The sequence below is a fragment of the Botryllus schlosseri genome, chromosome 9, assembly GCF_051294905.1.
Source record: "Botryllus schlosseri isolate E-star chromosome 9, Bs_hap1, whole genome shotgun sequence".
Taxonomy (NCBI): Eukaryota; Metazoa; Chordata; class Ascidiacea; order Stolidobranchia; family Styelidae; genus Botryllus; species Botryllus schlosseri.
This window is the reverse complement of record NC_137244.1, coordinates 426,809-443,383: the sequence shown is the minus strand read 5'-3', so window position 1 is coordinate 443,383 and position 16,575 is coordinate 426,809. Positions and strand designations below refer to the sequence as shown.

At 40.1% G+C, this 16,575-nt stretch overlaps 2 protein-coding genes across 3 annotated transcripts in view; one reads left to right on the top strand and one right to left on the bottom strand.

Annotated features, from left to right (window-relative positions):
• Positions 1-7,334, top strand: part of LOC145447117 (solute carrier family 2, facilitated glucose transporter member 5-like) — a 23,601-nt gene extending 16,267 nt beyond the window's left edge. For both annotated transcript variants that reach the window (XM_080325535.1, XM_080325536.1), the window contains exons 10-11: positions 355-499; positions 4,611-7,334. In XM_080325535.1, the coding sequence (XP_080181661.1) occupies positions 355-499; positions 4,611-4,844 (379 nt within the window). In that variant the 3' untranslated portion in view covers positions 4,845-7,334. The remainder of the gene's footprint in view (positions 1-354; positions 500-4,610) is intronic.
• On the bottom strand, positions 7,321-16,575 carry LOC145447116 (RNA-binding protein 28-like). The gene is made up of 9 exons (XM_080325534.1): positions 15,784-16,575; positions 15,127-15,250; positions 13,899-14,217; positions 13,139-13,287; positions 12,490-12,597; positions 11,858-12,008; positions 11,206-11,366; positions 9,268-9,500; positions 7,321-8,466 (listed from the first exon to the last, which is right to left on the bottom strand). Exons 1-9 carry the CDS (start codon positions 16,557-16,559, stop codon positions 7,881-7,883), a joined length of 2,607 nt encoding a protein of 868 aa, XP_080181660.1. The 5' UTR covers positions 16,560-16,575; the 3' UTR covers positions 7,321-7,880.

Genomic DNA, 16,575 nt, shown 5'->3' with positions numbered 1-16,575 from the left:
TTGGTATGATGCGAATTAGATTTCTGTTGTATTTCATTGTAACGTGGATTTAATTGAATTTCCAAGTTTTTGCGAATCAGCAATTCTAATTCTAATCTAATATGAAAAAAAGTGTGTGAATGTAATTTTGAAAAGCTGATCATTTGCTAGCTTTCCAACTTTGCTGCGGTGGTGAGCGACTACTTCCACTTCTGCTTGAACAGTCTCTCGGTAAATCCACGGACTTTTACAATTTGAATTTTGAAAATTAGATCATAATTTTGGGATAACTATGCACCACTTGGGTCTGTGAAACTTGCCACGGCTGTCGAGGACCACAGATGTAGAGTGATGATGCAAATATTTTTTTCGCAGATGGGCGTGTGGCCCCAATATCACGCTCTTTCCACTCGTCACCGCGTTGACCACTGAGTCTACGAGAGCCACCAGCTTCAAAGTGGGCGGAGCCCTTTTTTGGATTTCGTCGTGGTTTGTTGGATTCATCCCAAAGTTTTTGATGGTGCGTACAGCAGGTTGAGACTTGTAAATGTTGTGCTATATGTATAGGTTTCGATATTTACCTCGCTGCTTTCCAAACACTTTTGACGCATTGCCTCTTCATCAAGCTCAAACCTATCTTTACCGTACCCCTAACAGTGAGAGGTCATCAGTCACCAAGTACTTACACTGTTCACTAGTAATCAAGTTCGGTTTTGTCTGCTTGTTTCACTAACTGCTTTAAGGAACCTAACAGTTTCGTCTAGTTGCAAAAACAACAAAATGCCGTTCTACCATATTTCATGCAAAATGTCCAAACGTTACACTGGCTATTTGTCACAGTCGAATTGATTCACATCTGCAGACAAAGAACGACTGCATTCTATTTTAAGGTTCTTGTGGTGTTTACTGCGATAGGAAGCCGTGAAAATAATCGTAATAGGTTTGCTCCCAGTCTATTTTGATGATATCTTGTCGGGTTCACGACATTGCTACTTCTACTACTGAACATGACAATAATGAATGTGAAATGAGTGGTTAGATCTTATTGATCTGTACGCGAGATTAAGAAAACATTGATCTTACGAAATGTGAACTCGCGCAAACTCAATGTTTTGATCACAAGTGAAATCAACAATTTGCTGGCAAGTCCTCAATTGCTTTCAAATTGAAGACGACATAGGCCGGTGATGATGCAATATGCGGATTGCTTGTCAGCAAAATCTCTAATCTGGCTATGATTCTAGTTCACAATTGTCATGACTTGTCAAAAGTCAAATGGAGTGTGGGATTGGCAGTCGTGATACAGCCATGACCCTTGCTGCTTTGTCGACATACAAACTCCGAACTCGCCTGTTGTGTAATGATGGCTTTTTGTGAGTAACTGTTACAGTCAGCTAACGAAGTAGGATACGAGTCACATCACTCCTATCTAAGCAAGTGCAAAAGGCTATCGGTTTTAAATAGTGTTTGCAGTTCATGAAAAGCAGACTTGAAACCAGACTTAAGCTAGAAAATTTTCAGCTCTTCAAAACTGAAGTGAGAGAGAGAAAAATTTATTCATTATCGCGAAATGACAAAAACAGGCAACAAAATAGCATAAACTTCAGAAACACTCGGAGGCATGCAGTGTCAATTTCAAAACAAATGAGACTTGAGACATGTACGATGTACAGTGCACAAAATGAAGGCCACTATGCTTTATGATTGCAAGAGGAAACTGCAGCGAAGTGATCTGCGGATCATAAAGTCTACTGCAGCAGATTAGAATGATAGCTATACATTTTTTTTTTCAAAATTAGACCAGAATTAGAATGATAGCTACATAGGTTTTTACAAAAAGATTAGAATTACTGAATTCTCGGAAACTTGGAAACTGAATAAGTTCATTTTTATATCAAATCAGAACTCATTCTTGTAAGGATGAGAATGACAGATGCTTGTTCACATAGCTTGGCTCGTGTCGCATTATACAGTTCTCCTGTAGCATTTTCAGGAAAACTATAAATTTAATAGAATTAAGATGAGAGCAAAGTAATATTTGACAAATTAGATTAGAATTGGATTACTGGCATTTTTCTCTAATTGGTGGAATTGGATAACTAAAATCCCAACTGGGCAGACACGATGAAAGTAGACATAGTAGAGGCTCAAGTAGAAGTAACGTGACAAAAACTACTCCAAGTGGAAGTAGAAAAAAGAAGGCTGCCAAGCACTCGTTCAAGTAGTTTCAAAAAGTGGATTTGGTCTCGAGATCAGTTATTTTAGTAGTAATCAGGGTTTCTGTCTTTGGAATCGCAGAGTTCATCTCAGCGACGAGAGCAAAATCACGTATGACACTGCAAAAAGGTTCAATTTTCGAAAACATTCAGTTCAGCTGTTCAAATTTTACTGGCTATGCAATTGTTAGGTTGCCTGAAAAACCGATTGCCTGAAAAGCCGATTCACAAGTTTGGCTCAATTCCAACCCTTAGAAGCAAAGCTAATGATGCTCAAATTTTAGGATCTTATATAATGAAAGAATTTACTTCCGTGAATACTATTTGTTTCAAATCCGAAATTTTGTACTCCATTAATTTCACTTCTACTTGTTGGAATCGGGCCAAATTTGTTGTGAATTGTTTTTTCAGACAAGGTAACAATTTCATGGGATAGCCAGTAAAATTTGAAAAAGTTGTTGAATAAATCCAAAAGTTTCATCTACTACATCTTAGGAGAAATTACATGCAGTGAGCTCCTTCTTAATGTAAGATTGGAATCTTTCATCGGTATTCGAATATACCAGATTCAAGCTTCTCGTTTGATAGGGTTACTAGGTATACCCACTTTGTTGACTCAGCGGAAAATTATCAATTTACCAGTCGAAAGAGAGGAGACGCATATGAGTATTGTAGTTAAGCCTTCCAAGGACAAATTTTATAGTTTTATACTCATCTTTAATCATGGTAGAATGACCAATTGATACAGGAGAATGTGAATTTCCGTTGTCCAAAAGTACAAATTTTAGGCTTCAAAAACTGCTTTTTTGACAAACAAATATTTCGCATCATGTCCTGTTAATATTGATAGAACGACTTAGAATGACATGAGGATTCTTTATAGTCAATTAGTTATTTATACGCAGTATAACATTAGATTTTCTTCGTACCAAGTGAAATATTTAAGGGCAAAAACAGTAATTTTGGGCGTTTTTAGGGGTGTTAATATCTCCTGACAAAGAGCCAATCTGACAAAACTAATGTGATATTCGTAATCAGCAACCTCAAAAACCCCAGAAACGGCTCTCAGATGTTCTGCCTAAAAATTTTTTTTTCATCTTGTTGACCAGTGTAATTACTACTCACATAAGATTCATGATTTATACACACTGTTATATCGGCCTGGGTAGCCAACTGCGGGATGGCTCTTAGGTCAATCGTACAATATTGCAAAACTGACTGAGATAATGCCAAATCATCTTTAGTATCTCACATATCCTTATACATAAAGAGTAATAAGGTTCAACAGTGTAATTAAGCTTAAATTAGGCCGCATAAAGAATATCGTAAGACATACGGCTTGGTGGATTTGATTTTGCTCTGCAGATGGTGCTCACTGCTCATCTGCTCAAGCTAAACCGATAGAGTTCGGAGTATTACAAAGTTTGTAGTACAAAGGCGGTACGAACACGAACTAGGCAAACTCTTCCTATGGATCAGCAAGCTTAGTGGAATCACCAATATAGGCCTATGCCTTTACGATCTAGACTTAGCCTGAGATCATCAGTCCAAGAACAGGAAAGCATGTCTAAGCCTAAATTGTGGAGTTCGCATTACAAACAGGCCATTGCACTGGTCAGTAGATAAACTGCCCAGTAACTTAATAATTCGATGCGATGCTAGATAAATAGAATATTCATTGGACATAAGACACTAATGTGCTTACTGTAATTTTATTTATAACATCCTCTAATCCTTGGTTAGGTACACGAGTAAACAACACTTGTTATGGATCTAATGCGCTAATTGTTATAGTTGAAGAAACGCTAAATTCTGCTGTTAACTAACATGAATGTATGCCAAAATTCCAATATTTTGCATTAAAATATGCCAAATGTCAACACTGGCATCAGCTACTATTTCCTACATTCCTACAAGGTCCGTATACAATATCCATACACGGTGGACGTTTCCGAGCAAGTGAGCTTTGAGCAACTGATACCGATTGAACTCCTTCTTTTTCCCATGCAGTGACGTAATCCTCTCGCGTGGAAATATTATCTCAAACTTTGCATTGTACACATACGCATCAGGAGCGTTCCTCACTTGTGAACTAGAAAAGCCTAGCCACCAAAAAGTTTTTAGAATTGCTTCCAAACGACAAAATTTACAGGCTCACTGTTCTTAATATCGTGTTTATTTGAATTATTCCACGTCGGAAAAAGTGAAAAACATGGACAATTTTCAATCGCACTCATCTGGATTTTTCATTCGCACCACGTTCGTCATTCGCACTGATTTTTTTTCATTCGCACTAGTGCGAACCGTCACACAGGTTGAAAAGCACTGCTCTAATGTATTTGGCGAACCGTCAGGAAACAGGCCACGGACCGGCGGTTGAGTGCCACTGGTCTAACCTACAACTATTCATTTCAGGCCGGACTGAACGAATACGCCTACCTGCTCTGGACGGGATTCGATCTGTTCTTTGCAGTATTTTATTACTTCTGTATACCTGAAACCTGTGGAAAAACTCCCGAGCAGATCCAGTCGGAAATCCACTCCGTCATCAACCCCCGAAGCCAGACAGCCACCTCCAACGGCACCGCTATGCAACCTTTGCAATCCGTCAAGAGTAGACAAAATTCAAAAAGACGACCTTTTTCATAAACTTTTCACCACAATGTCGTTTTTGCTTGCCATACTATTTTCAACACTGCCATCGTCGCAGGGCAGAACGCTACCTTTATTGTGTTATGTGTGATTTTATCTGGGGCTGGGCTTAGCCTAGTACCATCGTTATGACAACCTATTTAGGAAAATATCGGATAGCTCATTTCTGAACCACACACGTTCGTACAATAAACCAACTGATAAGTAAAAAATCATAATTACGACAACATCTTCTAAAACAGCCTATTGTAGACCTCTGCTGTCAAGTAATTCAAAGTATCGATTAGGGTTGTTCAAATTGAAATTGTTTTCTTCAAATTACACTGTGTATTCGATAAAATGGAGAGGTTGGCCAAAGGAAACGCTGCGTGCCAAATTTGGCTCTATTCCAAACGGCAGAAGTAAAGTTATTGCTATTGAAATTTTTGTATTTAAAATCCATAGTGTTTGCGGTGGCTAGTTCTCTAAATTATTAATTGTGAATTTCCCACCGTAAATACAATTATTTTCAAATCCAATATCTTCACTCCTGCTTGTTGGAATTGTGTCAAATTTGCTATGCATCGTTTTTTTTAAAACAACTCAACACTTCCACGGGTTTGCCAGTCGAATTTGAAAGAGTCTTTTTTTTTTAATAAATTTGAAGTTGCTAACTCCAATACAACCTAACAATTTTATGGTAGGCAGTCAAATTTGAAGAAAAATGGAATTTTGAACATCCGTAGCGTTGATCCTGATTTGTAAAATACACCCCTTGACCCTGGTACTGGAATTGTTGTGCCCAGCCTTGCTTTTAACTTGATCAGCGATGAACATGTCTGCTGGGAAAGGATGTAGAAATCGCACGAGGTGCGTACTTGTTCAGTAATTGTGTGCGCAATATCGTAATTTTATCTGATATACTGTCGATGGTGGTGATTTTTCTGTGTTGGTGCTCCAAGCCAAGTATAACTGCTGTAATTTTTTTGATTTTTTTCCTATTGCTGTTCTGTAGTGATCATGTGATAGTTGGAAGCGATGCTGGACTTCGTTGGACCATGTAATGGTTTGAACGTGGCCATCAAAGACCGTATACACCAGAGGTGGTCAGCTGTCATTGGTCGAAAATTTCTACTCACAAATGAAGTGGAAGTAGCAGATGAGCAGTCTTAACATCGCTCATAAGTTCGTGACTAACGCAAAGTGACTAACAACACCAGAAATAGGTGCAATCTTAAAATATCGATTCAGTTTCCATGGTACAGGGTCAATTCCATAATACTGATGCAAAGTTATTGCAAAACTATGTTACACTCTTTAAAATGGAATAGGTTGAAAGAAAGTAAGTAGTTTGGCCTAAAAATGGTTCAAGGGGGTATATTAAAATATAACCACTTCCGTCATTAGTACAATTATAAATTTTCAAGTATTCTAGGTTTAGTTTGGCGTAAAAAACTCATAAAAGTAGTATTCTAACATCACAACTGCTTGAGTAATTTGCACAAACAAGCAAAACTTGAACTATGAAAAGTAACATTTCTTTACTGACCACCTCTGGGCTGAGAATACTGCAACTCTCGTTTTTAGCCCAATGGTTCTCAAGCGTGGCCCATCTGTCTTGCTGAAGTAGCAAATTTTACAAGCCTTTTAATGACCAATTTTTTTTTAACTAATTCGTGTTTTTGGTGACCTTTCCTGTGTCGTTTGCAAGCATTGCATAATGCATTGTGCTGTAGCAATATAGACACGGACGTTCGCAACGTTGAGAACCATCCATGCTTTGTGATGATCGTCAATGGTAACCGACTGTGTCGTGAATCATGTATATTATGATGTTGCAATTACGGAATAATTTTTCGCTGCAAGGCACTGTTAGAGTGTCCCTCATCGTTTGAGACTCTTTCGCATTTTACCAGCGTTTCATGGCAGCCTCTGAAGTGTCTGTGTGCAATCAGGTGAAAGTGAATTAGTTGCTCATTTGATTTTCACTGTTTGACGTGGCACACATGTTTTTTATATTGTCGTCTCTCTTGAATCCCACGGTCATCAAGTTTCCGGCCTCCCAAAGCAAATATAACTACACGGAAACAACTCTTTAGTCCGATATGTATCCGAAACTGCTCTAAATTGGGTTGGTGCTGATAAATCTTGAGTTGAAACGTCTTATCAAATTCCGAACTTTACAGATACATATCATGCCTTTCCTGTAGGCGATTATTCATGAAGCAGAATCTTGTATTGCCACAGTAGTTGGGTGTGAAACTAGCTACGCTGTTTTTTATTCGCTGTAGTTTTGATGCCAGTTTTTAACTGCAAGGACACATTTCAAAATTTGTGTTGCAGCATGTGTATTCGGTCTCCATTTTTTTTATCTACCCAATTTTCTCGTTCTGAAAAAGCCAATTGTGTTCCAACCCCAGGCTGCTGTGATTTCGATTGAAGCTGTTCGTTCTAGTCGACTTCACCCCCTGCTACGTGAATGATGAATACATCGTGACGACTTGCAAACTGTGTTTATTAGTAGATGCAGACAGGCAATATCACCCTACACACAGATGCACACAGATGATAGATTGATGCTAGACAACCATATTATTGGACCGCCGCACAGATTTGGAAAATACATATATACTGCAAATAATCTAAAATTGCCTTTACTTACACTGCGGAAACCACCTACTGCGGTTTTCCAATTTCTAACCCTCCGTCAGATTTTTAAGTAGTCCCTAGTTGCAAATTTTCAAAAGTCAAATGTAGTTCTAGTTGCGAATTTTTAAAATGCAGTAGTTTGAACAAGTCTGTCGACCGTGCATCTATCCGTAAGGTAGTCATGTATTCAAACCGCACTCCAGCCATGGAATGGAGTCACGACCGGTGAAGCGCAGATGAAACATTCTACAGTAGAATCACGCCGTCCATATTTCAAAAATTTTGACGTAAACCATTTCCGTCATCCACCGGTACTGGGTGTCATAATCAAGCAACTCGAACCCATCTCCGCCTGCCACCATGCCCGGTATATCCCAAATAATTCAGCGTCCGCAGAAAAGAGCGTCACACTTCGAACCATTTTTTACCGGGCACTTTTTTCAAGTCGAGTTTACTGGAAAAGGCGCGAGTATATTTCGAAACCAGATCGTCAAACTCTCTGTCCTTCCCGGCGGCACTTTTCTTCAATTTTTTTGGCTTCTCCGCGGAAGCCCGCACGTTCTTGCCCTCCTTTTGCTCGCGATACTTTTGCATGACTTTCCTCTGCTCCGACTTGCTGTTGAGTTTTTTGCTGCGCCGCATTTGCTCCACGACTTTCCCCTTGTCTCTCGAACGGATTTTCGGTTTCGTGTGATGCGGTAACGGAAGTTTTTTGCCGCTGGCCGTCATGCCGACGCTGCCTTGAAACGGCAGTCTGGTTGGATTTGAAGAATCGGCAGACAGGGTCGTTTTCCCGTTCTGCGATACAGAGTTGTGCGACACTTTCTGTTTTTTATCGCGAGAGAAAGAATCTTCCGATGACTTCCTCTTGAAACGCTGTCGCTTGGGATTTGGAGTTGTCGCGGCGTCATTCGACGAGCGAATTTCCTTTTTCAGCTTCTGCTTCGTGAGGAATTTCGATTTCCGCTGTTCTTTTAATTCGAGCGCTTTCCTAGAAGGTAGGAATCGTTTGATTTGCACGAAATCCGCAGTGACGCTTTGCGGAAGCAATTGAAGCAACGGAATGGAAAAGGAAAGTTTCCAAGCAGACTTAGATAAACCCATATAATTCTAGTTGTCTAATTTGACGAAATGTCGGTAACCTCAGCCTAATCTAATTTGTGACATGTTTATTTGCTGTAATTCTGATCTATATTTGTGAGATATTTCCATGCTCTGATTTAGATTTTTATCTAATTTCTGATTTTCCTGAAAAGGTTACAGGCAAACTGTGCCGTGCTAAACAAGCCTAGCGTGCTGTACAAACATTTATCAATCTCATACGATTATAAACTTTGATATGATATGAACAAGCGCACGTTTTCACAGATTCAGTAATTCTAATCTAATTTGGAAAACATGTAGCTATCATTCCAATTCTAGTCCAATTGGGAAGAAATTGAAGAAATTGATTAGTTCTAACTCTAATCTAATTTGTTAAAAATAGGTAGCCCTAATTTTAATCTAATTCGGAAAAACATCCATAGCAATAATTCTAATTCTAGTCTAATTTGGAAAGGTGTGATGATTATAATTCGAATATAGTTTCGAAAAAAAACTGGTTAAATGCTCATAATTTATTATTGACTGATATGTATCATTTTAGCAGGATGTGGGTAGAGTTTTTCACATATTGGCTGGAAAGATCAAGTGTTGTCAAGGATGAATGAAAGCAGAAAATTCAACATGTGAATGAAAAAAAATCAATGTAAAACACAACGCCATAAAATATCAGCGTCGCGCCAAGTATTACCTGTTTTCCAGTGAAAATTCGACGATGGGTCTTTTGATGGGTCCGAAAATGTCTGGATTGTTATTAAAACTTCTCAAGGCCTTCAAAGCGTGCTCGTGCTTTGTGAAGTTGACAAACGCGAATCCGAGCGGCCTTCCGACTCCGTCTTCGTTGACATTCTTGAGATCTCGCATCACTCGAGATTCCGTGATGACCACGCTGCGTCGATCTTTGAATTGAGACAGGAGAAGCTCCTAAAAAAGGAACGGCATCCGTTTACTGAAGTACTCATGGAGCAAACAAGGTGTTAGTCCATCACAAGCAAACAAGGTGTTAGTCCATCACAAAGAAAGGCAATAGGTTATGTGTGCACTGTGCTGGCTGGTCTTGTGCAAGCTGACAATTCAGTTAGTTGACGGTCAATTAACTGCTGGTCTTTTGAGTACTTGTAGTTCTGGTTGTGGATTAAAAACCATGAGCTGGCAAGCAACTAGAAAACACGTGTCGTTGTTTGGCGTAAATTGTGATGCTGTGATCTGTTGTGCGATGTTCTTGCAGCCATTGCTAGCGCGCAGTGATTGCTACCAACAGTGGCGTGGCCCGGGGTGAGTTTTGGGGTCGAAACCCCTCCGATTTCTAACTTGCACTGATGTTCATGTGGGAAATTGATCTGATTCCGATAAAATGAAAATTAACGAGTTGAATCTAGTGAGTTGTGTTTATTAGGTAGTTGTGGATTTTTAAATGTTATTAGTCCTAGTTCTATTTGTGTATTTTCAAAATCCAGTACTTTTTCCACACGGTAAGTCTACTGCCGGTTCTCAGCCTTTCAAACTCGCGGACCAGTAAAATTACAGCAAAAATTCGCAACCGGTAAACGTTCAAATAGCACAATCAACACAAAATGGAAGTACGACAATAGCACAATATTCAAAACAAATCGAATTTCCCAAATTAAAGAAGGGAAATTCCCTGCTGTCGTTTGATACCTCACCTGTTATACCCAGTCCTGTCCCTGGTTCTGTGACACCTCTTAAAATTACCAACTCAATTTTGACCGTTGGGAACATCTTGAAACAAACGCACGACTTCGCCATTTACCAGATGTTATTTATTACTATATTATATTGTCGGAATTCGTCAAATTTTGGAAATCATATTTTTACCACTTACATATACATATACAGTCTTAAACGAGTTGCTGGTTACTTTAAAACATGGCCCCATTACAATATGCCAACATTTTCGCCGGATGATTGCGGGTCCGCTAGATTAGTGAAGGCTGAGATGACTTCAGCATTGTAGCTGTGCCCAATAATAATCAGTTTACCGATAGATTTGTGTCGTAGATATGGACGAAAATTGTCACCAAGTCTGACCAAATACTCTCGACCGACGCTACTTTTCCAGCATGAAATGAAGTTTTCTATATTACATTCGAACTACATACATTTGCCGTAATGTAGGGATTGCTTGTTGAAGGTTCACCGGTCCGTGAGGTCACAAAGGTTGAGAACCACCGCTACAGAATAGGGATGCATAAAATATACTGCATCAATGCCACGAGAACAAAACCGTTACACACACAATGTATTGCTGTGAATCAACGACTTCCGCAGTTTGTGGTGTGTGTCTTCACCAGGGCTGTAACCAAGTCACAAGGTCCCGAGTCACAAGTCAATCTCACCTTTGACTTAAGCCGAGCCAAGTCTGAGTCGTCGAGCAATACAAGTATACACAGACTGACTGGTCGAGTCGAGTCAGTTTCCGTATTCTGACAAAATGACTCGAGTCCAGTCGAGTCACCCAAAAACATCAACTAGAGTCGAGTCATGACTCGAGTCATTACAACACTGGTCTTGTGGCCACTGGGGTTCGTGTGTACCATGGTTAAGAGCCACTGATCCAAGGTAATGACAGAATTGACAGAGTAAGCGAATTATTGTAATTCCGTCATACCTTCAACTTTTTATCGTCCACACTTCTAGGAAGATTGTGAACACAGAGTCGAGTTGTAGAGAAAAATACGTTTGGATTTTTCAGCTTGGCCCGTTTCATATTTTCAATCTTTTCCCTTTTCTTCAATTCGATCGCGCTGAGACCTTCGGCGGCTTGCGTTCCTACAAGGAAGAAAAGTGCAGGTCGAAAAGGTAGCCAACACCGTAACTTTGCACAAGTGGAAGTAACACTGCAAATATCTACTCAATCCCAAGTGGATAATCGCACCGACTTGGGCATAAAAAGGATTTAGGACCGCCTCTCCCAAAAACATGCTATGAATAAAAATTTTTACATTCACCAGGTTACCAAAAAATCACCCGAATGCAGTTTTCTGACAGTAAAATATTATGGATCTGAAACGAAATCAGAGTGAAATCTGAACTGTCCAAAATTGTGAAGCCAAGCATGTATTAATAGATGGGAATCTGCCAGCAAATTTGCACGCATGAACGATTGATGTCACGAAAATTGACATCAACTTCATTACTTATGTTAAGCTAAGTCTGATTTGGAGAGCTTTTTTGATGAGGGTTTGTTTGATGACTGTATAGTAGGCTACGTCAGAACTGCACGAATGCAAGTTTGCGCCGATAAATTGGTCGTCACGTACCTGGTCGTACGAGACCTTCCCTGCCGAGATACAAATTCCTCTTGTCCTCCGTTTCGTTTTTCTGCTTCTTCTGTTGATGGAGCATCTTTTTCACGTCGGTTCTGCTCACGGCTTGACAAACTTGAATCTCTTTCCCGTTCAGGATCTTGCCCTGAAATGGCAGTCATCTTGTTAGCTGATGGACAACTATCTACACCTGTATTTTGAGAAGTTCTAGTTCTTGTTCCGGCTTTAGAAACGTAAGCAGTTCCAGTTCTAATTTCGTATTTAAAAAATTTAGTTACCAATCAAAAGAATACAGGTTTCATCATTTGTCGTGAATCGCGATACCGGTGTTCTGTTGTGTGACGTTCTTGCAGCCATTGCTAGCTCAGAGTCATCACTACTAACAGTAGCATAGCCAGGAGATGAATTTTAAGGGGTTGGACGATTCTTGGACGATTCCGTCTCCAATATTTCTTGGCTTATTTACAGTTCAGTAATTTGTATAGTCAATATCTTAGTTAATTGTGTTTTAGCAGTTGGTTATGGACTTTTAAAGATTGCTAGTTCTAGTTCTAGCATTTTGAAAAGTCTGGTGGTTACAGCACGGCAATAGTCGATTGAAAACAAGCGCAGACCCAGCTACATACATTTTCCTCGCCAGTCAGCGCATCGATGCAATCTGAGGCCTCTTCCGGGGTTTTGAATTGGACGAAAGCGCATCCCTTGGACATCCCGGTTTCCGAATTGATGGCGATCTGAAAAGAACATTATAAAAACATGACTGCGACGTATTCAAATTCATGAATACGTGCAAAAAACTCGAGTTGTACAATATACGTGCATCTGGTCACCATACAGATGGTGAACGCGATATAGAGACGCTAGAACAGGGGTTCTTAACCTGGGGTCCATGAGCCCAGATTTCTTTACACCTTTCTTGTGGGCATTGCTGGCCCAGAGTCGGTCTTGAGGGCATTGTTGGCCCAGAGTCATCAAAACTAACAGTGCTCCAGGCAGGGGGTGGGTTTTGGCGTCAAAACATCTCCGAGGTCTCATCCCATAAAATGCGTGGGAAGTGTAGTTAGTTGTGTCATAGTTACTTAGTTGCGGATTTTTGACAAACGTTTGTTCTAGTTCTATTTGTGAGTTCTGAAAAGTGAGTACCATAGTTCTAATTCTAGCCGCGTATCTTAAAAAGTTAGTTCTAGTTCTAGCTGCAGATTTTGAAAATCCAGTAGTTTATCGAAGTCTGCACACCACAGATGGAACAGACAGACATCACAAAACCGTCTCTACCTTGGCATAGCAAATGTGTCCATACTCGGAGAAAGCTTGGGCCAGACCGTCTTCGGAAACATCGAAAGCCAAATTTTGAACAAACACCGTTCGTCCTTCGTGAACATCGTGAGACGTCTTGAGGCTGTGTTTCTTCTTTGACTTGACAACTGAAAGCAATCAAGCACACATATTATGTGCTGAAAACATCGATAACGGAAACGTAAAGGTTACTAGCAACCAGGAATGAGTGTGCACTTGGACCTGACGACACAGATTTTGAAGAATATATTGCATTTTCGACGGATTTACATCGGATTCATCATTTTTACAGTCCTGGAAAATCATGGTTTGGTGATGGAATTCCGAGGAATCGCGAGTTGGCATGCGGCTTGAATCGAAATCTCAATCTAGTACATGATAGACATTCCGGATTGTGTTTGATGTGTTATTTGCCAACCATCTCTATCGTAGGCTGTACAGTGTACAGCATGATTCATAAACTAAAATCCCAATCGAATAGGGTCATGTTATGATTGGAGTCGAAAAGTGAGAGATTGTTTATCAGAACAGAAATGAAACGCCCCTTTCCGCTTAAGCATATCATAGTATCAATTTTCTCAAACCTCGATTGGTAGCACAAAGCCATACAAGATAGCATAAATAACATTTCTGTGGAGCATTGCTAGAAAGTAAAATGGCCTAATTTTTCCGATCTGATTCTGAGCCGATTCAATCAGGCATTCGATTTCGCCCAGATCTCATTATCAACAAACATTACCCTTTTTTGGTATGCTTTCGCCCCCGGAATCATCGTCCAAACCATCATCATCTTCATCGCTCTCGTCCTCTACCTGTTCCTCCATTTCATCATCATCCGCACTATCGCCTTCCTCTTCTGAATCTCCCAGACCTTGATCGGAATCATGATCGTCCGTCTCTTCCTCGTCAGACGCTTCAGAATCCGTCTTGTCGCCGGTTGATTTTTCCTCTTTTACCAAAGTGCTTTTTTCGTTACTCTCTCCTGTCGTGGAATTCATTTCCAGATATTGCTTTTGCGGGACGGACCAATCGATCGCCACTTTTCTGCCTTTAATTTCCTACAGTCAACATAGAAAGACCATCTTCAATATATTGTTTGTTGCCATGAATATTTCTATGTCTCGCTAATATTAAAGTAGTATTGCGATTGGCGTTCTACGTTCCTGGTTATTGGATATAGGGTCAGAGTCAGGACAGTCTACCATAATTATGGCGAGACATACATCGTAACCACATATAGACCAGGGACAGCCAACTCAAAACGAGTCTCTGGCCACTTTTCAAATTTTGTTGATGCCGCATGAATTCAAAGTAGATAAAATAGGTCCAGTATATGTTTTACCAAAGAAATACAAATACAATTCTAACAATATCATAATCATCACTTCATTGCTATTTTGGACTATGAGCCGCGCAGAATGCCTGACATCACTTTTCAGCGACTAAAGTAAAGAATCGATATTGCGATTCACTAGACACGGTACTTCCAGGAAAACTATCTCCTCGTGAAGTTTCATCTTGTGGTGGGTCACACAATGATATCTTCAAACTGATGTTAATTTCAGCACTCCAAAATGCTCTCATAAGCGGAATCCCTTGAGCCAGTCTCAGGCGTTTGCGGGAAGGCAAGACACCAACCTAACTCATACAGCAAAGTCACACTGACTCGCAGTACTTGAATATTTATGATCATCATTTTATTTTAAGTAAAATTAATGATTTAAAGGTTTTAATCTTTTAACACTGTTGTGTAGTTCAATTTGTCTGCCAGCATTCTATGTTACTTGTTTTTGTGACTAGACGGAAACTTGAGGCTCGCCGAACAGATTAACGTAAGGGTCCGCCAGGTTAGTCAAGGTCAAGAACCACTGTTCTAAAAAGAAAGAAGTGGGAAACGCGATTATGAAGAGATTTACCATAAAACAACGCAAATGCCCAGTTATAGAAAGGAAAAAAAAAACAAGTACCTGCATGTTCATTGCTTTAAGCGCACGCATAGCCTCAAACACGTGGGTGAACTGGACAAATCCAAACCCTCTCTTTTTACCGTCGGGCTTCGTTGGAATTTTCACTTCCGTAATCGTGCCGTAGCTTGAGAATAAACAAGTTGCATCGCATTATTAGGCAGAAGACATTCCGTATAGTGTGAGATGGTGTTCCTAATGGATAGAAGTAGCCTAGCTTATGAAATTGTCAAAGATTTGAGCGAAATAACCCAGAGATGAAAGCCCATCTTCATGTCATTTCCACCAACATGCGCACTTGCGCATCTTTGTGGCCCACTACATTTATCGCATACTGCGATGGAGTGCGATATGACCAATTACGGTTTCAAGGCTTCCATATATAGTTTTGAAACTATAATTCTCGTTGACAAATTAACTCAGTAGCAAGTGATGTATCATTTCAGTACTCGGAAAAATTCGAATCGTCAGAATTAACAATCGATTCAGATTCGAGTACCTGAAACATTACGACCAATGCTAGTGATGGCAAACTCTAGTTGATTGAAAACGTGTCACATGATCATATCACGAACTCCGAATGAATAGTTGGCTTCGTTTCGTAACGGCTATCCTTTTACTATAACTCGATATACGTTTCAAAATGAATAACATAAATACCTGTCGAAAGCATTTTTCAGGTCTTCTTCCGTACATTGAAAGCTCAAGTTTCTCACGATCAACTTTGACTTCCTCGCGGCTTTGAAGTTCCCTTCCGGGGTGAGGAATACGACTTTCAACGTATAATTCCTCTTCTTACCGATGACTTTCCCAGCCAATTTGTTGTACGCTTTCAACGCCGCTTGCTTCGAGTCAACGACAAACCTCGCCGTCTGCCTTTGGTCCTTGCCTTCCACGAGATTTCCAGTCGCGGAATTAATGTTCTCGCATGGAAATTCTAAACTAACGGGTTCCTTTAGTCCACATTTTTTCCAAACAGTGAGAACATGCTCTTTTTTGTATAAAGCTGGCAGACCGCTGACCTGAACGGTATATTGATCAGCGTATTCCGGATCATCCACTGATTCTTTTCCCTCTGATTTCTCCTTCTTTACTATAACAGGAGCTTCGGTCTCGTCGTTTTCCGTGATTGTTGCCTTTTTTTTCAGCTTTTTACGAGCAAGCGATATCCGAAGCTTTGATCCGTCAATGATAAAGTCGTTTTCCATTTGAAGTGCAGATTTTGCGTCTTCTATCCTCATATAGGTGACATATCCAATGCAGGGTCTATGAGACTTATCTTCTGTCTTTTGATTTTTCACTATAAAACACTTTCTAACGGCACCGGCCTTGCTAAACACTTCTTCGAGGGTTTCGTTCGAGCAATCGTAAGGGATACCACGAACGAACAGCATGCACGGATTTAACGATTCTTCCGGATTTGGATTTCCAATCATTTTGTCAGATTAGTAA

Bases quoted from the DNA above. Each gene is read 5' to 3' on its own strand.
- LOC145447116 (XM_080325534.1), bottom strand. From the start codon at position 16,559: ATGATTGGAAATCCAAATCCGGAAGAATCGTTAAATCCGTGCATGCTG. The intron at 13,288-13,898 runs GTAATGTTTGTT...GATTGCTTTCAG, and splicing joins CGAAAGCATACCAAAAAAGG to TTGTCAAGTCAAAGAAGAAA. The intron at 12,598-13,138 runs GTAGAGACGGTT...TGTTCTTTTCAG, and splicing joins GACACATTTGCTATGCCAAG to ATCGCCATCAATTCGGAAAC.